At 51.1% G+C, this 23,067-nt stretch overlaps 1 protein-coding gene and 1 non-coding gene across 2 annotated transcripts; both read left to right on the top strand.

Annotated features, from left to right (window-relative positions):
- The first annotated feature begins 7,234 nt into the window (after positions 1-7,234).
- LOC150006885 (small nucleolar RNA SNORA67) lies at positions 7,235-7,379 on the top strand. The gene has a single exon (XR_016512118.1). It is a non-coding gene; the product is annotated as a small nucleolar RNA SNORA67 (small nucleolar RNA).
- Positions 7,380-15,557: 8,178 nt separating this feature from the next.
- LOC150006884 (saoe class I histocompatibility antigen, A alpha chain-like) lies at positions 15,558-18,720 on the top strand. Its single transcript, XM_090282287.1, has 7 exons — positions 15,558-15,654; positions 15,875-16,159; positions 16,385-16,660; positions 17,246-17,521; positions 17,642-17,758; positions 18,193-18,225; positions 18,364-18,720. Exons 1-7 carry the CDS (start codon positions 15,591-15,593, stop codon positions 18,573-18,575), a joined length of 1,263 nt encoding a protein of 420 aa, XP_090138413.1. The 5' UTR covers positions 15,558-15,590; the 3' UTR covers positions 18,576-18,720.
- Positions 18,721-23,067: the final 4,347 nt, after the last annotated feature.

Genomic DNA, 23,067 nt, shown 5'->3' with positions numbered 1-23,067 from the left:
CATCACTAGCCATCAGAGAGATGCAAATTAAAACCACAATGAGATACCACCTCACACCAGTCAGAATGACCATGATTAACAAATCAACAAACAACAAGTGCTGGCGAGGATGTGGAGAAAAGGGAACCCTAGTGCACTCTTGGTAGGAATGCAGACTCTTGCAGCCACTGTGGAAAACAGTATGGAATTTCCTCATAAACCTAAAAATGGAACTGCCTTTTGATCCTGTGATTCCACTGCTAGGATTACACCCAAAGAATCCTGAAACACTAATTCAGAAGAACCTATGCACCCCTATGTTTATAGCAGCGCTATTTACAATAGCCAAATGCTGGAAACATCCTAAGTGCCCATCAGTAAATGAGTGGATCAAAAAACTGTGGTACATTTACATGATGGAATTCTACTCAGCAGAAGGAAAGAACTCCTGCCTTTTGTGACAACATGGATGGAACTGGGGAGTATTATGCTTAGTGAAATAAGCCAGGTGGTGAAAGAAAAATACCATATGATCTCACCTTATACAGAAACCTAATGAACAAAACAAAGAAGCAAAATAGAACCAGAAGCACGGAAACAAGGAACAGACTGACAGTCACCAGAGGGGAGGGGGGAGGGGGAGAAAAGGGAAAGAATGTGAAGGGTCTAGTCAAGGAATTAATGTAAATGACCCATGGACATGGACAATAGAATGGGGATTAGAAGGGAAAAAAAGGATAGAGCAGCAATTTTCCACTGGTGTGCTACATGAATTTTTAAAACATGCAATACCTGACTATTTAGTCAGGGACACTGACCTCTTTTCCCTCAGATTGTCAACTTTAAAAAAATGACAACAGCCAACACAACAAGAGCCATCAGCTGTAAATGAATCAAAATTATACCTATGTTTTGTCAGATCAGCAAAAATATATATAATATTCTTTGGTGTGCCACAGAATTTTAGTGATTATTTTATGTGTGTCATGAGATGAGACTTGCATACCTGAGATGAATCCCAGTTGGTTGTGGTGGGTAGTTCTTTTAATACATTGTGGATTTGTTTGATTTGCTAATACTTTGTTGAGGAATTTTTGCACTATATTCTTGAGAGATATTAGTCTATAGTTTTCTTGTAATGTCTGTCTGGTTTTGGTATTAGGATAATACTGACCTCTCCTATCTTCTGAAGAAGACTGTAAATAATTAGTATATTTCTTCCCTAAATGTTGAGTAGAATTCACCCATGAACCCATCTGTGTTGGTGCTTTCTGTTTTAGAAGGTTACTAATTATTGATTCAATTTCTTTGATAACTATGGGTCTATTTGGATTATCTATGTCATTTCACTTTTTAAAATTACTTTTTAGTAATGTTAGATTAACATAAGAGTTGTAAAGCTAGAAAACAGAGTTCCCTTACACCCTTCACTCAGATGCCCTTAATGTTAACATCTGACAAAGTCACGTTAAGACTAAGAAACTCAGCAATTTAGCATTGGTACAATACTATTAGGCAACCATAGACTTTATTTGGGTTTCAACAGTTCTTCCGCTAATGTTCCTTTTCTGTTCCAGGATAAAAATCCAGGGTGCCTTAATGCATTAAGTTGTCGTGTCTCCTTAGTCTCTTCTGATCTGGTGACTTTCTTTACCCATTTTCATGACCTTGAAAGTTTAAAAAAATACCAAACAGATAATTTGCAGAATGTCACTCATTTTGGGCTTGTTTGATGTTTTGTCATGATTGGATTGGTATCATGTACCATATTTTTTGCACTATAAGATGCACCTGACCATAAGATGCACCTAGGTTTAGAGGATGAAAACAAGAAAAATAATATTCTGAACCAAATGATGTACTAAAATATTTAATAAAATATAACAGAATAATATTTCAACCATATAAAGTGAACAGCAGTCAACAGAAGTTTTAAGAACCATCATCACTGTCATTAAGAAATGAGGAGAGACTTTAAGGTTCAAGTACTCTTCTAGTTTTCTGGGAACCCCAAGAACTCATCATCTCTAGTGTCAGAATTTATGAAGCTCAGTTGCTCACAATCACTGATATCACTTTCTTCGCTATCTTCATATATGATACTATCCTCAGTGCCATCTAAAGCATTGCTAATGCCACATTTTTCTGAAAGACCACACACGGTTTCACCCTTCTCTGACAGGTCAGGTAATACACATTATGGTCTTTGAAGCAATATTTCTCCATAAGATGCACAGACATTTCCCCCCACTTTTGGTGGGGGGGAGTGTGTCTTATGGAGTAAAAAATATGGTATTTTGGGAAACAATACCATAGAGGTGGATTGCCCTTCTCATCACATAATTTCAATGGGCACATGATACTAACATGACCGTTATCACATGATTAAGTTTATTATGTCCATCAAGTTTCTCCACTGTGAAATGCAATTGACCTTTGAACAACATGGGGGTTAGTGGCACTGATCCCCTGCACAGTCGAAAATGTTTGTATAACTTTTGACTGACCCCAAATGAACTACTAGCAGCCCACTTTAGACCAGATGCCCTATCAATAACAGTCAGTTAACACAGTTTGTATGTTGTATGTATTCTATACTGTATTCCTACATAAAGAAGCTATATGAAAGAAAATGTTCTTAAGAAAATCATAAGGGAGAGAAAATACACATACAATACTGTATGTATTTATTAAAATAATTCCATGTATAAGTGGACCTGCACCATTCACACTCATGATGTTCAAGGGTCAGCTGTAGTACTTTACTGTTAGTAATAATTTTTCACTTTCTGTATTCTGTGTTTTGGAAACAAATCACCAAGTCTAGCCCACATTCAAGGGGAGGAATTAAGCCCCACCTCCTAAAGGAGAATTTTCTTCATGTATAACTTAGAAATCTATGAGAAAGATTTTTCCCTACTTCCTCATTAAAAAAAATTTTAATCATGAGTATGAACTCATGGACACTTACTTTATATTGTGGGTTATAACCAACCACCATTGTCACATGCTGCTCACACTGTTCCCCTTGTGCTCAGGGGGAGCCCTTTCAGGTTGGTCCCATTTTGTCTGTGACATGCTCTGTATGTGAGAGGTACACTTCCTTTCTGACATTACAGGATGTTCCAGGCTCATTTTGTCCTTTTTTTTTTTTTTTTTCTGTCTTAGCCCTAGAATCAGCTCTTCTTCCGAGGATCCCTGGTTCCTTTCATTGGAGAATGATATTTCAAGACCAGGATCCAGGCTCACCGCACTTTTCTAAAGAGGACACAGGGGTCCCAAGAGCCGCCCCAGCTCACCCAGGCACACAGGTGGCTCTCGCGGCAGCACCACCTTAGAGCTTGTTCAGTGCAGCCTCGGTACCCAGCACACGATGGCCGGTCCTCACACATGCCTTTATTTTCTAAAGCTCCTGTTGTTCCAGTCTGTGGGGCTTACACATTGATAATTATATTCCCTAGCATTTGGAGATTTCCTAATAGCAATAATTTCAAGTTTCAGTAACAAGTTTCACTTACAAAATTGACCAGAATAGGCAAGAGGGAGAGGGAGGAATCACTTATATTTTTCTTTCATGTGAAATATTTCTCTACTCCTGCTGCTCTTTCCATGTCCCTGGGCCTAGGAAAAGGATGGCTCCCTTGGACCACGAGAGACAAATGATGATGTGGGAACACCTTTCCCCATCACCTCCCCCAGCCCTTCGGCTTTTCCTTTAGCCGTGCCCAGGCTCCCTCCCCAACCCCTGGCCAGGAGCCTTTCCTTCTCTCAGCCTCTCACCCAGAGCCCGCTGCTCAGTGGGATGTGAGCCCTTCCCACCACTGGAGGGCAGAGGAGAGAGGCCTGAACCAGGGCTGTGGGAGAAGGTGCAGCGGGAAGGAAGGAAGTGAGAGGAGAAGGGAGAAGTGAGAGCAAAAGGACTTTTGAATGAGGGAGGGTGAGTGACCAGGGACCAAGGACAGTCCTGGCCTCTTCATTCAGGAGAGAAGGGAGGGGCCTTGGGTGCAGGGGCAGACTGAGGGTGAGATCCACCCTCCCCTTCACCCCTGGGCTCTCACAGCCCCTCACCCCAGGTCACACTGAGGGCCCTTCAGGCCCAGGACCTCCCCCAGGCAAGTGTGTCTCAGCTCCACTCTGGGGAGGACCCCACAGCTGTCTATCATTGGTGTGTCTTGCCCCCGCCAGGTTTGATTCCCCTCAGTCCTGAGTCCACAGTCAGCGGCTTCTCTTCCTGCAGCCAGGCCAGCCTGTTGTTGGCAGGTGAAGAGGCAAACGCTCGGCCTCTCACAGTGTGACTGTCCTCACTGTCCTCACTGTCCTACTTCAGTCACCGCAACCGGGGGTGGGGGGGACACTGGATACAGAGGAGGGACACCCGAGAGACATTGTGGGCATCCCACCCCCATTTCTCCAATATTTACTTGCTCCCTCCTCTCCTAGTCTTCCCCACACAGCAGTGCCTCCTCTCTCCCCAGCTCCGGGACCTCTAAAAGCCAGAGCAGGAGGGAGAGGCCGTGGACCCTGCCACTCCCCCCAGACGTCTGCCCACATGCACCCACCTCTACTCCCACTGCAGTGTTACCGCCTGCCCCGTCAGAGTCCTGGGCACGTGCAGAGAGCAGTCCAGAAATGTCCTTCCTTCACATGCCCATGTGGCTCAGTTTCTCAGCTGCTCAGGTCTGCTCAGATGTCATTCAATGGGCCCACACTGAGCACTGTATTTAAAAGTGCCACGCCAGGGTTCCAGTCAAGATGGCAGAGTAAATGCTTGCCTCCTCCCATGACCACATCAAAATTACAACTGAATTATAGGTCAATCAGCCTGGAGAACCAACAGTCCAGAAGTTTTATAACAGAAGGTATAAAGAAGAAGCCACACTGAGCCTTAGGAGGAGTGGAGACGTGTGTGGTGGCTGACAATCAGGAGAGATATCTCAGCTGCAGAGGTTCCCACAGAAAAGTAAGGGGTCCCAGCCCCACACCGGGCTCCCCAGCCCGGAGCATCAGTGCTGAGAAGAGGAGCCCCACAGCATCTGGCTGTGACGATCAGTGGGGACTCCATCTGACAGGGTGAGACAGACTGCTGGGGTCCCTGGTGTTCTTTTTCCTTTTTTTGTTTTTTAAACAGCAGAATTGTTTGTCTTCTAGTCCTCACCTGAGGATAATGCTTATAGAGGGAAAGGGAGAGAGAAGAAAGGAAGAGAAACATAATGTGACAGAGAAACATTGATTGGTTTCCCCTTGTATGTGCCCCAGCCAGGGACCAACTCACAGCCTAGGCATGTGCCCCAACCAGAAATCAAACCCATGACCTTTATGTTTGGGGGTTGATGCCCCAACCAAGTGAGCCACACAGGCCAGGGCCAGGAATTCCTTTTATTTTATTTTATTTTTTAACCATTTTATTTATTTATTTTTAGAGAGAGGGAAAGGGAGGGAGGAAGAGGGAGAAAGACATTGATGTGAGAGAGAAACATCAACCAGTTGCCTCTTGTATGCACCCCGACCAGGGACAGAATCCATCCCCACCACCTAGGCATGCGCCCTGACCAGGGATCAAACCAGTGACCTTTCCCTTTGCAGGAAGACGCCCAACCAATGGAGCCACACCTGTAAAGGCCCAGCTGTTCCTGTTGAAGGGCCAGCCCAGATTCACACAGGCACTCACCCTAGGCTCCAGAGGAGGGACAGGTGATGCCAGAGACAAACAGGGAGAAACAGTGTGTGGCCTCAGGGCGAGGGCTGGAGGGACAGCTGTCCCTTTCCTGTGGTAAGCCCTCCCCCCACACGACCAAACATGAATCTGCAGTAGCCTGGGGAGCACCACTCGTCCCACCCTGACTCCCTGAGACCCCACATCAACCAACTCATGTACCACCTGAGGCTCTTTCACTGGCTGAGCTTTATGACAGTAGGATTTGGGGTGCCCTGTCCCTTTTGCTGACCTGCCCCAGGCGTGATATTGGGTGTAACTAGACTCAGTTCACAGTATGGTCTCTCCCACGCACCTGCAGGCCCAGCACAGATAACTACCAACCATGGACCACTTTGTAGCCCCTACCAGGTGGTGTTGGGCCTTGTCCTGCACCACAATCCCCCCAAGATGCCCTATATCCAACACACCCCATGGCCGGCTTCAGACCAAAGTACCACACTACATGCTCCACAAGCAGAACATCCAAAGTGTAGTTCCGGCAGGCACCAGGTCCTGCCGGGTGAATCCAGCTTCGTAGGATCAGCCCCACACAGCAGTCCGTGTGCTGTGGTTGTGGCCAGTACTCACAGCAGCCAGCCTGAGGGTGCGCCCCATCTACAAATGTGCCAGCAGCAATCAGGGCTCAACTACAACAGGAGGTCACACACCCACACAAGGGACACTATAAGAAAAAACATAAATATGAATAATAAAATGGTAACAATTACATATCTGTCAATAATCACTTTAAATATAAATGAATTAAATGCTCCAGTCGAAAGACATAGGGTAGCTGAATGGATGAGACAGCAAGACCCACACACAGGCTGTGCACAAGACCCACTTCAGACTGAGAGACACAGACTGAAAGTTAAGGGATGGAAAAGAGATTTCATGCAAATAGAAACAAAGAAACAAAAAGTGGGGTAGTAACACTTCTATCAGACAAAATAGACTAAAACAAAGGCTATATATAATAAGATACAAAGAAGAACACTTCATAGTGATAAAGGGATCAGTCCAACAAGAGGCTATAACCCTTGTAAACACTTATGCACCCAACATGGGAGCACCTAATACGTGTATAAAGCAAATACTGATGGACACACAGGGAGAGACTGGCAGTAATACAGTCACAGAACGGGACTTCCACCCCCATTGTCATCAATGGATAGATCTTCCAGACAGAAAATCAACAAGGAAACAGTAGCTTTAAATGACACACTGAACCTGATGGATTTCTTGATGTTTTTTAGCATTTCACTCTAAAGCAGTAGAACATAAACACATCTTTTCAAGTGCACAAAAAATGTTTTCCAGGATAGACCACATGCTAGGCCGCTAAACAAGTCTCAATAAATTTAAGAAGATTGAAATCATATCAGGCATCTTCTCTGACCAAAATGGTATTGGATAGAGGTGTGGTAGGTATATACAGTGGAACATTCTCAGCCATAAAAAGAACAAAATCTTACCATTTGAAACAACATGGATGGGCCTAGAGAGTATTATGCTAAGTGAGATGAGCCACTTATATGTGGAATCTAAAAAACAAAATGAAACCAAGGTGATTCCCTCTCCAAGGGGCCTAATAGTGCCCCTCTTCAGGAAAGTAGCAACTTGGAATACAATCCGGCATGCCTCAGCTTTTCAGGGCAGAGGGTCATGTGTAATTTCCTTTGCCTTCCTTTGGCTGCCTACATGTACAAAATAAATAAATAAATAAAAAATAAAAATAAAAAACAAAATGAATGAACAAACAAAATAGGAACAGACTTAGATACAGAGAACAAACTGCTGGTTGCCAGAGGCAAGTGGCGTTGGAGAGGCTGGGTGACCAAGGTGAGGGGATAAGAATTCCAAATCTGCCACCTTAGTAGGGGCTGAGTAAAGCCTGAACAAAAACCAACAAACAAAAAAAGAGAACGATGTACTAAAGAAACAATTTAAACAGCCAAAATTCTTATTTAAGCTGTTCAACTTCTTTGATTATAAAAAAAAGTTAAAACAATAATATAACATTTAAAAACTGTTCAAATTGGCAGTCACAAAGTAGTCACAGGGATGTAAAGGACAGTATAGAAAATATAGTCAATAATGTTATCATAGCATGTATGGTGCCCAGTGGTACCACGTTTATCAGGGATCAGTTTATAAATTATGTAAATGTCTAATCACTATGCTGTACACCTGGCCCTAATATAAATACTATTGACTGTCAACTGTAATTGTAAAGTGAAAATAAATAAGTGTCTCCTCTCCCATCATTTTGCACTGATTGTCTACTGTGAATTATTTTTTCTCTGTATCTTCTACCACTTTCTAACATGCTGTGATGGTTCCTTTTTCCAAAGATGGCCTCAACAGTATCCCCCACCCCACATGCTCTTTTGTAATGTGACCTCGCCATCCCCTGTCTAGAGGTGGGGCCTGATTCCCTCCCCTTGGATCGTGAGTAGCTCTGATGACGGGGACCTGAGGAAGGTGACACTGATTGAGTGCTGAGGTTCTGACATGAGGTGCCCTGTGGTTTCTGACTGTGCACTTGGAACACGCCCTCCTGGAAGCAGGTGCCCGGCTGGGAGCAGCCAAGCCAAGTGGAGAAGCAGGTAGAAGGTGCCCTAGGCCACCCGGTTAACAACCCCAGGGAGCTCCCAGCCCACAACCGGCACCAGCTGAGTCCTGTCAGGGACCCTCTTGAATGTTCTGGACCAGTTGGGTCTCCAATGACAGCAGCCCCAGCCTGTGTCACTTGGAGCAGAAGAGCTGAGCCCAGTCAACCCACAGAACAGGAAAGAATCAAAAGGTTGTTTTATTGTAGATTGCTTGTTACCAGTGGCAAATAACAGAAACACAGACATGCAATTTACTACTATCAGTGTTTCTCATTATCATCTGTCTCTCCTGTTGGGAGATCTGGTGTGTTGCTTGTTTTCATTAAATGATCACTAGGTCTTGCACTGAAGCACTCACTAAATTTTCATGAGTGAATGAATGAATAAATGAATCAATGAATAAGTGCTGGGAGCAGGCCTTTCCCCTCTGTGTGCAGGGAGAGAGATGGGGGAGAGGAGGGTTTTGGTATCTGATATCTTTTTCTCTTATAGCCTCACTGTCCTTTCAGATCAGGGCCGCACCTCAAGACCTCATTTAACTTTAATGATCTCCTTAAAGGCTCTGTCCCTAAATACAGTCACATTGGGAGTTGGTGCTTCAACATACAAATTTTGGGGACACAACTCAGTCCATAACAGGGTCTCCTATGACATGTGCATTTGCTACCTACCAGCTGGTCTCCATTGCCAGAGCCCCTCATCAATCACAATTCTCAGTGCCTCCCCCAACTCTGGTCTCACCACAGAGCACAGCAGACAGGTGGCACCTGGCCACCAACCGCCTCTCATGGCTTCTGGGCTGGGACTGGGGTCCATCTAGGTTGTAGGGTCCTGGGTTACTGATGCTCAAATTGCAGCTGTGGCTCAGCTGCCACCCATGGGGCTCCGGGGAAGCCTCCCCTGGGCTGTGGCTCCCCTGTTTGTTCGGGTGCTAAAACAAAGCCACAGCCTGACTTATACATAACAGAAATTTGTTTCTCACAGTTCTGAGGGCTGAGAAGCCCAAGATCAAGGTGCCCGCAGATCAGTGTCTAGTGAGGGCCATCTTCCTATTCTTAGACGGCTGCCTTCTCACTGTGTCCTCACACGGTGGACAGTGCGAGGGAGCGCTCTGGGGTCTCATTTATAAGAGCTCCACCCTCATGACCTAGTCACCTCCCGAAGGCCTCACCTCCAACACCATCACACTGGGGGTTAGGTTTCAACCTATGGATTCTGAGGACACAAACATTCAGGCTGCAGCACCCCCAGGGTCCTAGGGAGTTGTCGGGGTTGAAATGAGATTTAAGGCTGAGACTGCAGAGTTCCCATGTTCACGGATTGCAGGTAGCAGAGAGCAGGGCCTTAAGGGTCCAGTCTGAGGGTGGGGTGCTTGGGGCACCACTGAGAAAAGAGGGGGCATCCCAGAGTCCTCGGGCAGTGAGCTGTGGAGGGTGTGGGGACCGCCACTGGGAACGGGCAGCCTGGGCCCTGTGCCGAGGTCGTCGCAGCCACAGTGCTGTGCAGCCCACATGCACGTTCAGCACCTGGTCCTCAGGGGCCCCCTGGTCTGGACCTAGGGCTTGTCCTGTGCTGGGGAGGAAGGGATCACTGAAGGCTGTAACAGTCTGCTGCTCAGGGCTGGGCACAGACATGGCAGGGAGGTGCTAGCGCAGTTAGTGGGACCCTGGAAACCCCAGGAATTTGGGACCAAGGCTCCTCCCTGCAGGGGCAGCACAGCCCTTTGCTGTTTATGACCCAGAGGACCCTCTCCAAACACAAACTGTGTCCCGATGGCCAGTCATCCCCATGCCCCCCTCTCTAGATCCTTCCTCTTGCCCCCACGCACCCTCTGTCCCTCTGATGTGCTTCCCTCCGCCTTATCCTGACTTCCTCAGGAGCGTCCTCTCCTTCCCAGACCTGACACCCCAGCCCCCACCCCATCCCATGTTCTGAGACTTGCTGGATTGATTTCCAGGTGTAGGGTCCTCTAGCTCCAGAAGCAGTGGCAGGAACAAGTGACAGCGACTTAGGTGTCCAAGGTCCCATTTGGGAGACTAAGGGCACTTAGTGTGTTCATGGGGTCCACCCTGGACCTGGGAACCAGCTGTTACAGCTTGGAGACCCCATTCTTCCCTGAGGCTGAGTCCATCGTGACTCAAGAGGGGGGAAACATCAATGTCAGTGTGAGTTTTGGAAAACACTTTGCACCCAGAACCCGACAGAGGACGAGCCTCCCTCTTGTATAAAAGCCCTGATCTAGTGCTGGGAGCAGAGAGAGACATTGGGAGGTCCTGGCTGGGCCCACAAAGGGGAGCGCGGTCTTCTGTCGTCAGCCCTGTGGCCACACGGGGGCGCCGCAGCGTTGCTCCCGGAGGCTGACGGCGCCCTGGGAGGGTCTGCCTCTGAGTTTGTCAGAGACGTGGACCTGAAGGCTGAGCACCCCTGGAGGGATGAAGTTCAATAGCTTCCGAGCAGTCTTGGACTCCGCAGGTGTCGAGGTCGGGGATGCGACAGGAGCTGACGGAGAGGAGCTGTTTCCATCTCCCCACTGCGACCTCTCTATACACCTCCTTGATGACAACACACAGAAAAACCGAAAAGAAACACTTACTTCTCCTCTGTTTTTCACAGGACTCCTTGATGTAGCAACAATAACAACATCTGTGTAAGTTTTCCTCAGGAAGGATACATGACAAATTGGTAACATGCTCCTCTCTGGCAGGGGGCCTGGGTGCCTGGGGTCTGGGAGGGAGGAAATTTCCCACTTCACCTCCTTGGACTGTGTGGAGTGAGCTTTGCACAATATGTTGCATTAAAGTCCCTCTCACTGCAAGACCCTTTCCAGTCCAGGTCCAGGTGGCACAGCCGTGGCCGTGCGGTGGGCCGGGTTCAGGTCCTCCCCGTGCTCCCCCAGCACAGGGCCCAGGCTGTTCGCACCTCAGAGACCGCACCGCTGCTCTGGGGCCTGACCTGTCACCCAGGGGGCACCTCCCTCCCTGACAGTCCCCCCAGGCGTCCTCGCTGAGAGACCCTCCCCGCACTGCCCCCACCCAGGGGACCCCCAGACTCCCTCTAACCCACCCCATTCTGCCTTTGTTCACACCCAGCCCACTAACACACATGTTCACACGTATTGATTTCATTGTTTACTGCCTGTCCCTCCTTGAGAATATAAGCTTTATGAGGACAAGGACAGGGATTTGATTTTCACAGCTGTGTTTCCACTGCCCTGAAAGCTGATTTTTAAACATTTGTTGAATGAATGGATAAGTGAAGACACACTCAGAGTCCCCACACCCTGTTACACACCAACACACAGACACTGCACCCACACGGACACAGTTACACACACACACTGACATTCTATATACACACACTAACACACATTCTCACACACACACACTCTTAAAGCCTAATTTTCATTAACATTATATTGTGAACATTTCCTGTATCATTATGCATTATCATTTCTAAAGTATCTCCAAATCATTGTAAAATTTTAACCTAAAAGATACCTAAAATTTGAAAGAATAACATAATGTTCACCTTATATTTAATCATTTTAATATTTTGTCACATTTTCTTTATGTAATATCTTTCTATAATTTTTACTGAAACATTTGAAAATCACCTGCCTACACCATGACTCACACCCCTAAATACTTCAGTATTCATCTCTTAAAAAGTAACTTTTCTCTTCAAATAATATTACATTGAAGAAAACAACTCTTCCTAATTGTATACAAATGTCAAAGTAATATAAACTTCTCTTCATTATCCTGCACTGTCTTTCATTTGGGGAAGAGGGGCACTCGGGGGCCCTCGGACCGTCTCTGATGTTCCCACCCTCTTCAGGCACCCCTCTCTCCTTCCCCTTGACGGCAACACCAGGGAAAACTGAGAAGTAGAAACATTATCTCCTCCCTGTTTCTGTTTTGTAACTCAATTTTTGAAATAAAACAATTTCTTATTTGGGAACAACATCTCAACGTCTACATCTTCCGCATGTGGATATGCACATTGGGACTATTGGGACAAGGACCATGGCTCCCCTGGGCTTTCTGTCCCCTCAGCAGGACAGAAGAGGGGCCCAGGTGCCAGTGTCACACCTGCACCCCCAGAAGTCACACCTCCAACAGCAGCTGTCACACTGAGACCCAGTGTGAGCACAACGCAGTTTCTCAGGGTTAAGAGCAAACTCATGTCCTGGCCAGAGTGGCTCAGTTGGTTGGAGTGGCCTTGCCTAACTGAAAGGTTGCAGGTTAGATCCCGAGTCCTGACGTTATGATCCCAGGTTCAGGCATGTACAGGAGGCATCCAATCAATGATTCTCTCTCACATTGATGTTTCCCTTTCTCCCTTCCTCTCTACCTTCCTCTCTTCTAAAAGCAATGAAAAGTGAATGTCCTTGAGTGAGGATTTTTAAAAAGAGAGAGTGAACTCATGCACGTCCTCTAAGCCCCTCCTCTCCTGCAGGCACTGCACCCACAGTCAGGGTCAAGCCTGGAACCAAGACCCGACCACCCAAACCTCCTCATCTCCATCGACAGAGCCCAGGTGAGACCCCCAAACGCTGCTCCTCCCACCTTCCCCTCACCACCACCTCTCACACTCACCATCTGCCCTGAATCCACAAGGACAAACCTCACCTTTCCTTTCCCTGCTTTTCTCAGTCACCTCTGGTCCCCAACATCCTGAATGCTCATCTCACAGGCTCCGTACACACCACTGTCTCCTCCCACCCCCTCCACCCCAACTCCTGAAACTGGCTCACCACGCCTGGAGCTCTCAGCCCAGGATCAGCCAAACCCGCACAGCCTCCCCCAGGACGTCCCTGCACCTCCTGGCTCTGACAGAAATGGGGTCCCTGAGGGCGCGGCTCCCTCTGAAGTTCTCCCACGGGGGTCTCCCCTCCCACTGACCTTGTGCCCTGGGCATGGCGGTGGGTGGGGTCCTTGCTCCTCAACTGCTCTGACCTTTTCTCCTCTGGCGACCCTAATGCCTCATAACTGGTCATTAGATTGCAGCCCCCACTCCCCTCATGATAGGAATTCCCTGTGGACCCCCAGGCCGATCCTCCACTTCTCTTAGCTCCTGGCTCACCGTCACCCTCCCCAGAGCGCTGCCTCCTTGATCCTCGGGGACGTCAACATCATCACATGTGGAAGGCTGAACAATGGCCCCAGAAGATGCCCAGCCTATTCCTTGGAGCCTGTGAACAGGTTTCCTTCCATGGCAAAGGGACTTGGGTGATGTAATTCAGGTTAAGGACCTAGAGGTAGAGAGACTCTCCTGGATTAGCTGGGTGGGCCCAATGACGCCACACAAACCCTAAAAGCGGAGTGGCCTCAGCTCTGGAAACACTGGTACAATTATTTGATCATACGTTGTAATGTAAGAGCAGCAAACCTTTTATCTCAAATCAGCCTTTTTCAGGCCTGAGTCCACCCTGTGCTGCATCAACTCCAACAATCCCTTGACCCCACTGGGATCCCAGTTTACGATCCCACCATCTATTCCCTGTTCCTCACCCCTCAATGTCCTCTCCTCCATCCTCTTCAATTCCATGAGATGTCATTTCAGTCCCTCCCTTGGGTCCCCTTTGCTCTGTCACACCTGTTTGAAGAAACTACACAGCCGCTGACTCTACCTCTGCCTGCCCTGCGCCTGCCCCACCAGCTACAGGAGGCTGGAGAACCACTCAGCCACGCTGACGCTGTCACATTAACACCATGACCCAGACCACGAGGGGGGCCACACCACTGCCCTCCATCATCCTGTCCCTGCAGGGCTCCCTCAGTCTCCCCCCTCCTCTGCTCAAGCGTCCACCCTCCTTCCCCGTCTTATCACTGCCAGTGACCTTGTCTCCTGCTTCACTGAGAAAACCAAACACATTAGACAACAATTTTGACAGAGTTCCAGCACCAGCTACTTGGAGACCTTCACGCACGCAGGTGAGCTGCCCACACTCTCAGCCAGAGCCAGTCCCCGGGCTGGTGCTCCACGCCTCATCCCTTCTCGTCCACTTAAAGGTGTTGGCCCAGCAGTGCTTCCATGTGCTCTCTTGTCATTTTTCTTCCTCCATTAGATCACATGGCAGCATGAGAATGAGACCCAGACCCTCTGCCTGAGGGACTGTGACTGACTTAGGTCCCCAATGCTGTGCTTTAATGTGCTGCCCCTTTGCTCTGGGACCTCGCTTCTCACAGGCTTCTTCCTGTCAAAGACAGAACAGCAGGGAAACTGAGGCAGAGCCATTGCTCCTCTGGAGGCTGACAGGTTCCAGGGTCCCCCACACCCTCTCTGAACTTCCCTCACCCTGCCCTGGGTCTAGGACGCCTCCCCCACCCGCCTGCTCTCTCTCCTTCATGTGGGTGACCGCACGGAGCCCTTGCAGCTCTGAGCTGCACACGCTCCTGTTCAAACGCACAGCAACACACTGCTTCCCGGGCTTCTTTGTACTGAGGACGCGGGACTCACAGGGACACACTTAGGGCTCGGAGTGAAGGGCATTTTACAATGTACCAATCCCTAATCACACACTCACTGTGTGGGAAGTGGAATTCAGGGGCTCTGTGAGTCTGACTGCAGGGCTGTTTAGACACATTTCTGTACCAAGGGGCCAAAACCACTTCTTCACAGACGAGTTTCCTGGTGTCGGGTTTCCAAGATCGTGTCCCCACTGCAGTTCGTAGATAACCAGGAGCCGGAGCTGAGAATCTCCATCAGGTGTTTCCAGGCACAATTTCTCCAGGATCAGAGGGAAAGCCCCTGTCCCTCCGCCCGCCCCTGTTCCCAGCGTGAGCTCCTCTCTGGCATCAAGTTCCCTGGGATGAGTTTTTTCTAGAGGAGTCCGGGGGGAGCGATAAGGGGTGGGAGGCAGAGAGTCCATTTCAGGGAGAGGGATTCCGGGAACAGAAGGTGAAGAAAGGGGGCTGGGCCCACCTGGTGGTCTCTCCCTGGTTTCCTCACACAGACCCTGGGCCAGGACACAAGGACACAGGGTGGCAAAGACTCTCAGAGCAGGAGGGGGGTCAGGTCCCAGGTCCCAGGCCCGGTTCTCAGGGTCTCAGCCCGAGGGCGGAGTCTGGGGCGGGGAAGCCCAGTGCTGGGGAGTCCCCGTCTCCCCGGTCTCACTCTCCCTCTCACAACCTGTGTCGGGGCCTCCTTCCTGGATACTCATGACGCATCCCCAGTTGTCACTCTCATTGGTGTCCGGTTTCTAGAGACACCAATCAGCGTCACCGCCGTTCCCGGTTATAAGGTCTCGGGGGACCCGCCCGGCATCAGATCCTCCCCAAACCCTGAGGGTGCGGGTCATGAGGCCCCCGAGCCTCCTCCTGCTGCTCTGGGGGGCGCTGGCCCTGACCGAGACCTGGGCGGGTGAGCGCGGGGTCGGAGGGATCGGCCTCTGCGGGGGAGGCGCGGGGGACTCGGCGCGGGCAGGACCCCGGGGAGGGCGCGTCTCCACCACCCACGGCCCCGACCCCACGCCCGTCCCGTCCCCCCTTTTCCGTCTCCCCGGCCCTCCCCCTCCTGTCCCACCGACAGGGACCCGCGCCGGGAGGAAGGGTGGCCCGTCTCAGCCCCGCCCCGCCCGCAGGTCCCCACTCCCTGAGATATTTCCACACCTCCGTGTCCCGGCCCGGCGGCAGGGAGCCCCGCTTCATCGGCGTCGGCTACGTGGACGACACGCAGTTCGTGCGGTTCGACAGCGACGCCGCGGACCCGAGGGCAGAGCCGCGGGCGCCGTGGATGGAGCAGCCGTGGGTGGAGCAGGAGGACCCGCAGTACTGGGACCGGAACACAAGGAACTTTAAGGAAGCCGCGCAGACTTACCGAGTGAACCTGAACACCCTGCGCGGCTACTACAACCAGAGCGACGGCGGTGAGCACGCGGGGCCGGCCCGTCCCGACCCCCATCCCCACGGGCGGGCGGGGGTCGCCTGAGGGGCCGCGTCCGAGCTTCTCCCCGAGGCTGCGGGACCCCCGACACCCTACCCGGGAGGAGCCGGCGGGGACGTTGACCCGGTAGCACTTTCGGTTTTGGGTCAGTCCCCGCGGGGGGGGCGGGGCTCACCCGGGGGCGCGGCTGACCGCGGGGCGGGGTCAGGGTCTCACACCCTCCAGTGGATGTACGGCTGCGACATCGGACCCGACGGGCGCCTCCTCCGCGGTTATGAGCAGTTTGCCTACGACGGCGCCGACTACATCGCCCTGAACGAGGACCTGCGCACCTGGACCGCGGCCGACACGGCGGCTCAGATCACCCGGCGCAAGTGGGAGGCGGCCGGTGTGGCGGAGCACACGGAGAGCTACGTGAGGGGCCGGTGCACGGAGTCGCTCCTACGGGCCCTGGAGAAGGCGAAGGAGGCGCTGCAGCGCGCAGGTACCAGGGCCGCGGGGCCTCCCCTCCCCCGGGGCCGGGGCTCCAGCGAGGAGACGGGAATGGGGTCAGCGTCAGAGTCCCCGCTGCTTTCGGTCGGGAGACGGGGTCCGCCTGGGTTTTCAGATCCGGGACCAGAGAGTGACCCCCACCTCCGCTCAGGGACACTCCGGGGTGCCGTCCCTCCGGGGGCGCAGGGGAACAACCTGGAAATAACTGATCAGCGGTTCCCTTTGACTCTGGCAGTGGCTCCGAGGCCCACGGGGACTTTCTCTCTCAGGCCTTGTCCCCGCCCCACACCCGGTGTCTCAGGTGTGACCCGGGCGGCTCTGAGTCACGTGGCCTCCACCCGGGTCTGGACCAGAAATGCCTTTTCTCCCCTCAGAGACCAGCCTCCTTCCCGGGGCTGTGTCATGCTTATTCTAGAACTTTCTAAAGACTGGAAGTAAATCTCAGATGACGCTGTCCAGGCTGGTGTCGGGATTTGGCGCTCCCTCCCGGACCCCATTGTCCTGTCCATTCTCAGGATGGTCACATAGTGCTGCTGGGGTGTCCCATGACACTGAATTTTCTCATGCTTCCCCTCAGATCCTCCAAAGACACACGTGACCCACCACCCCATCTCTGAGCATGAGGTCACCCTGAGGTGCTGGGCCCGGGGCTTCTACCCTGCGGAGATCACCCTGACCTGGCAGCGTGACGGGGAGGACCAGACCCAGGACATGGAGCTTGTGGAGACCAGGCCTGCAGGGGACGGGACCTTCCAGAAGTGGGCGGCCAAGGTGGTGCCCCCTGGAGAGGAGCAGAGATACACGTGCCACGTGCAGCACGAAGGGCTGGCCGAGCCCCGGACCCTGAGATGGGGTGAGGGGGGCACGTGGGCACAGAGCCTCTTCCCAGGGAAGCGGGGACCTCTGGAGGACCTCATCAGGGTCGGGCTGGGGCTTGGGGGGTCAGGACCCTCACCTTCCTGTCCCTTTCCAGAGCCGCCGCCTCAGACCACCACCACCACCACCATCATCATCATCATAGGCGTCCTTGTTGGCCTGGTCGTTGTAGCTGTGGCAGCTGGAGCTGTGATGTGGAGGAGAAAGCGTTCAGGTAGGGGAAGGGTGGGGTCTCAGTTTCTTGTCCTGCTGGGGGTTTCAAGCCCAGGTAGACATGTGTCCTGCTTTATTAAGGGAAGCAGCAGCATCACCCGGGTGCTTGCCAGTCTGGGGGCCTGTTTACTCACAGTTACACTTTAGTAAGGCAGGTGTGAATGTAAGGGACATTTGATCACCTGGATGATTCTAGTGATGGGGACCTGGTTCCCAACAGTCACAGGTCAGAAATGGGGTAACTGCTGCGGACAGACCTCCAGGAGGGCATTGGTTCAATTACTGCACATGTACTTTTCTTAGGTTTCCTGATTCTACCCTGTGTCTGTAGCCACAGTTCTGGAAACTTCTCTGGGGTCCAGGACTAGGGCTTCCTTTAGGACTTCATGGCCCTGCCTCGTCCCTGGTCTCTCACAGGATGTTTTCTTCCCACAGGTGGAAAAGGACGGAACTACGCTCAGGCTGCCAGTGAGTATGGAGGGGGTGACCTTTGAGACCTTGTGTTGGTACAAACAGGAGCCCATGGGGGACCTCATTCCCCCTCCATAGTTCCTCCTTTAGTCTCCTGTCCTGGGTTCTGACCAGGTCCTGTTTTGTACTACCCAGGCAGTGACAGTGCCCAGGGCTCTGATGTGTCTCTCAGGGCTTGTAAAGGTGAGACCCTGACATGGAGAGGGGTTGGGGGAGAGGAGACAGGACAGGGTAATGGAGATTCTCTGGGACACTTTGAACACAAAATGGACTGTTGGACAACGTCACCACCTGCAGCAGCTAACCTGAATTTGTTCATGATTATTATCTTCCACAGCATGAGATAGCTGCCTTGTCTGGCAATAAGCGATGGAAGATTCTTCACACACGCACACACCCACCAAACCTGTTTGTGACCTCAGGAACCTCTCACTTCTCTTTCTGCAACTGACATCTGAATGTCTGCGTTCCTATCAGCATAATGTGAGGAAGTGGGAGCTGGCCCACCGTTGCCCACCACACCCCCTCCCCTCACTTTCCTGTTCCAGCAGAGGCGGGGCTGGGCCCTCCCCATCTCTGTCTTTACTTCCTGGTGCATTGAGCTGCGGCTTCTTACTCCCTTATTGAAATAAGACTTAGGATGTACTAGTAAATTTGTTTTTTCAATTCTTGCCATGAGTGGTTGATACATTAATTAAAAATAGAAGAGTCTAAAGTTTGAGAGGAAATAAATGGAAGCATCAAGAAGTTTCCAGAACCTGTGTGTTTGCTGTGTTGAGTCTGTTGCAGGAACAGGAGAGGCTGTGAGGACCAAGTGTGGTTGGGGCCAGTATGCAGTCGGTGCTCAGTGCGCCGTGGTCATGAATGTAGCCACTCCTTGACTGGGTCACCCTTCTGCCCCTTTGTTCTTGTTCCTTCAGTAGAACCTAGTCCACCAGGACCTGCGATCACAGGGACCCAACATCACCCAGGCCATGTAAACTGTCCCAATAAAGAACATCTCCAGGACTGTGGGCAGCAAAGTCTTCATGCAGCTGAGTTATCCAGAGCTCAGGCCTGGGTCTGACCCTCAGCCCCCATCTTCTGGGTCTTTATTTGTTGTTTGTTTATCTCTATAGAGCAATATGACTGTTTTTATTCTTGTTAGGAGTCTTGGTCTCACTCTCCTCTGGGTGTCCCCTGTCTGGCAGCAGCAGGAGGTGTCATTGTCCCCAAAAGGCCCAGGTGGTCCCTACACACAGCAGTCTGTGGAACCCGAGAGATGAACTTTCAGACTCACCTTGCCCTCACCAGCTTCTAGGGCTTGACTAGTCTTCCCATCTTTTCCTAAACTCTCAAAGGAACCCAAATCTGGAATGAGCAGAGTTGGGACCCATAATTTCTCACCTCAGATAAGTTCCTATTGAAATTCTACTCTGCTCACCTGTGCTCCCTCCCTGCCCTTCGCGCTAGTGCTGGCTCCAGTGCAAACCCCGGGATTCGCAGAGCAGAGTCCACTTTAGATTTAGGGGGAGCAGGGCTGTGGGAGAAAGCAGGTGCATTGATGTCAACGTCTGCACCTGGTGCCGTAGCTGCCACAGAACAGCTGTGGTCTGAGGCCACATTAATAACGACACTGCCTAGCATAGGGAGGTTCCCTGCACTGACCATTCATGAACCAATAGGCTGTGTGACAGGTGTGTGGCACTGTTTGCATTGGGATCATCACCGAGTTAATCAGGGTCACTGTTGGCCATGTGGAGCACAGTAACCAGGAAGTGTCTTTGTTAGGAGGGCAAGTGATCTGGGAAAGTGCAGAGGGAAAGGCAACTCCCAGTGTGGGCTGTGGGGACAAGGAAGATGGCTGTTGGACTTGGGTGGTCAGTGGGGTCCTCACTAGGAAGGTGAACTTGAGGGAAGATTTGAAGGATGTGAGGGGTTATCCAAGAGGATGCGTGGAGGGAGTTCTGTCCAGGCTGGGGCAGTACAAACCCCTAGGGTAGGGGAGTGCTTGGTGTCTGGGAAGAGTGAGGAGCGGTGGAGGGCGGTGTGGGAATGGAGCAGAGAGTAACGGAGATGAGACAGAGGCGCAGCCAGACCACGTGGGCCTGGAGGGCGTTGGGAGGGCACGGACTTACTCTGAGTAAGGTGGGAGTCACAGGGCCGCTGAGGGCAGGAGAGGGACATGGCCTGACGTCCCCTGTGAAGGATCGCTGTGGCTTCTGTGCTGAGAGCAGACTTGGGAGGTGGGGGAGACAGTGGGGACACAGGAGGAGCCTGTGCAGGGCTCCGGACTGGAGATGCTTCCCTGGGTGAGCTGCTGAGACAGTGGGCGTGGGGGGGGATTCCGGATGCCTTCTGACGGGGGCTTTACAGCGTTCCTGATGGTGAATCTGGGGTATGAGGGGTGGAGCCAAGGTCACCAAAAACCTCAGAGGCTATAAGCAGAGAGACAGTTGCCATCAGCAGAGATGGGGAAGACTCTGGAAGCAGCGCATGTGAGGAGATGTCACAGGCTTCATGTTCAGAGGTGTGGGGGCTGGGGTGTCTGTCAGAGATACTAGGGAGCCATCTGTTGGCAGTGGGGACAGCCGAGTCTGGAAATGGGGTGATGTGTCAGCTGGGCAAACAGACTTGCGGGCAACACATATAAATGATGTTTAAACTCTTGAGCTTGTGTAAGGTCACCAAGGGAGAGACAAAGGAAGGACTGATCCCAGGCCCCCCATGCTGAGTGATGATGGGACCACACATCAGAGCCGACTGCACAGCTCTGCCTCCCTGTCTAGAAGGCAACTCTACCGCGGAGCCCCACACTCTGCTGTGTGCAGGCATTACCCTCACACTTTGTTAAGACTCAGAAAGTCTGGAGCGGAGTGAGGTTCTGGATTTATAACAAGGCGGGCGCTGATGCTGCTGGTCTTCGGGTCACACATTTAGTAACACGATCCCAGACGAGGGTTCCCATGTGGCTGTGTGTCAGCCTCACCTGCAGGGCTTGTTACATACGCCTTCCTGGCCTGGTGCCTACTTCTCTGAGACAGTGGCTCTGGGAGAGGACTGGGGGCTTTGTAAGGGGCCCCACAAGCCATCCTAGGCTCAACCAGAGGGGAAGCCCTGAGGTCAATGACAGAGCTCAGGGTGTGGAGGGGTCTTAAATCCACACTTAAAGGGTTTTTTTTCCCTTAGAAGAGGGAGGACAGATGTTGTCAATTATGAGACATGATGTTGGGAGTGACATGTCATTCTCTACCATGGTGTAGCGTCAGGTGGAAGATTTAGGAAGGACCCTGGGTCAGCATAATAAAATCTCCCAATGCTTACTCTCTGAGACTGTTCCCCAGATATATATCTTGGAGCAAACAATGGAATCCCAATTTTTCTAATTTGCATATAAAACAGTATACATATGATATTGGGTTCTAATGCTATTTTGGGGAAAGCTGCAGAACAGACTAAAGGCTGCACAGCCAGGAACAATCCACAGTCCAGTCTGGGTTGGGTCCCACATGGGACCCACTGCCCTGCTCCTGGGCACAGATGTCACCGCTCACACCATTGACTCCCCTGATGCTAGGCCCTGGGCCCTGCGGTGAGGACTGCTGTCTCTGCTTCGGCACCTGGACACTTATTGCCACTCCCACCACCCTTGCCAGTGCAGGCCCAGGCTCTCTGAGTCCCGGATCCTTATGCGGAGTCCGGCATGTGGTCACCTGATTGGTGGAGCCTCGAGCCATGTCCTGATGTACAAATGTTGTGGGACATAGGTTTCCCTCATCCATGAAGGGACATAGTCTCTGCCTCCCACCAAGGCTCTTCTTTCTTTGAGAGGACATTTATTAAAGCTGGGGACAGTGAAACAAGGAAGGGCCTAGGATAGAAGAAGCAACAGGAGATTAGGCAGGGCAGCTGTCAGTTCATTGGAGAGCCAGAAAAAAGAGGCCCTTGGGGACAGTCAAGGGGTAAGCCCAGGATGAGCTGCTGCTGCCCATTTTTCCCCTGGTTGCAAGTCTTCTTAGAGTTTAGGAGATGCATGCTTGTGGGGGATGGAGGGGGGAACCATGGAATCTTGCCATGTAGGAATAGAGTTCGGGTGCTCGACTGAGGGATGGAAAAGAAAGACACATTTCAATTATTGGAGTAAATATCTGAGACTGGAACGTTGGTACATTACAGGCACTCGGGTTTGGTTGGAAGAACATATGACCAATAAATGACATCCCAGGTAGAGGGTCACTTGCTTGCTCTTACTCTGAATTTCTCTGTGGGATGGTGAGGGATTTTTTTCCTCTACTCACCCAGTTCTCTGATTCTCAGACACCAGCTGTGTTTCCTACAATTCAATTCAATTCTGACGCAAACTACTTGGAGGTAGCTTCAGTCCCCATGCGGTCAGGGCTCCGTCCCACAAGACTGCCCTCCCTTCAGACCGAGTCTGAAGTTCAGGCCCCTGTGTTACCTGCACTTCTGTCTGACTTGGCTACAAAAGTTAGGGGTCCCCCACCAAGTTCATTAATTTGCTATATCCACTCACAGAACTCAGGAAAATACCATGCTTACTATTACATTTTATTATAAACAACACAAGTGAGCAGCCAGTGAAGAGGGACATGGGATGAGGTGGGGAAGAGTCCCCAGTGCTGAAGCCTCTGTCGCCATGGAGTTGGAAGGTGTCACCCTACCGCCAGCATGTGGGTATGTTCACAATTCAGAAGCCCTCTGAACCTCATTTTTAGGGTTTTTTTGGGGGGGGCGTTGTTTTTTTTTTTTTTTTAAGTATATTTGATCAATTATGTTGTTATAGTAGTCCCAATTTTTTTCCCTTTGCTTGCCTCTGCCCAGTACCCCACTACCCTCCAG

This window comes from Furipterus horrens, unplaced genomic scaffold (assembly GCF_987537825.1).
Source record: "Furipterus horrens unplaced genomic scaffold, mFurHor1.1.pri manual_scaffold_6, whole genome shotgun sequence".
NCBI lineage: Eukaryota > Metazoa > Chordata > Mammalia > Chiroptera > Furipteridae > Furipterus > Furipterus horrens.
Note: the sequence above shows the minus strand (reverse complement) of the source record. Positions and strands in the feature narration are given on the sequence as shown.

Coding starts and splice junctions, on each gene's coding strand:
- LOC150006884 (XM_090282287.1), top strand. CDS start 15,591: ATGAGGCCCCCGAGCCTCCTCCTGCTGCTCTGGGGGGCGCTGGCCCTG. Junction 15,655..15,874: donor CCTGACCGAGACCTGGGCGG/GTGAGCGCGGGG, acceptor CCCCGCCCGCAG/GTCCCCACTCCCTGAGATAT. Junction 18,226..18,363: donor GAACTACGCTCAGGCTGCCA/GTGAGTATGGAG, acceptor TGTACTACCCAG/GCAGTGACAGTGCCCAGGGC.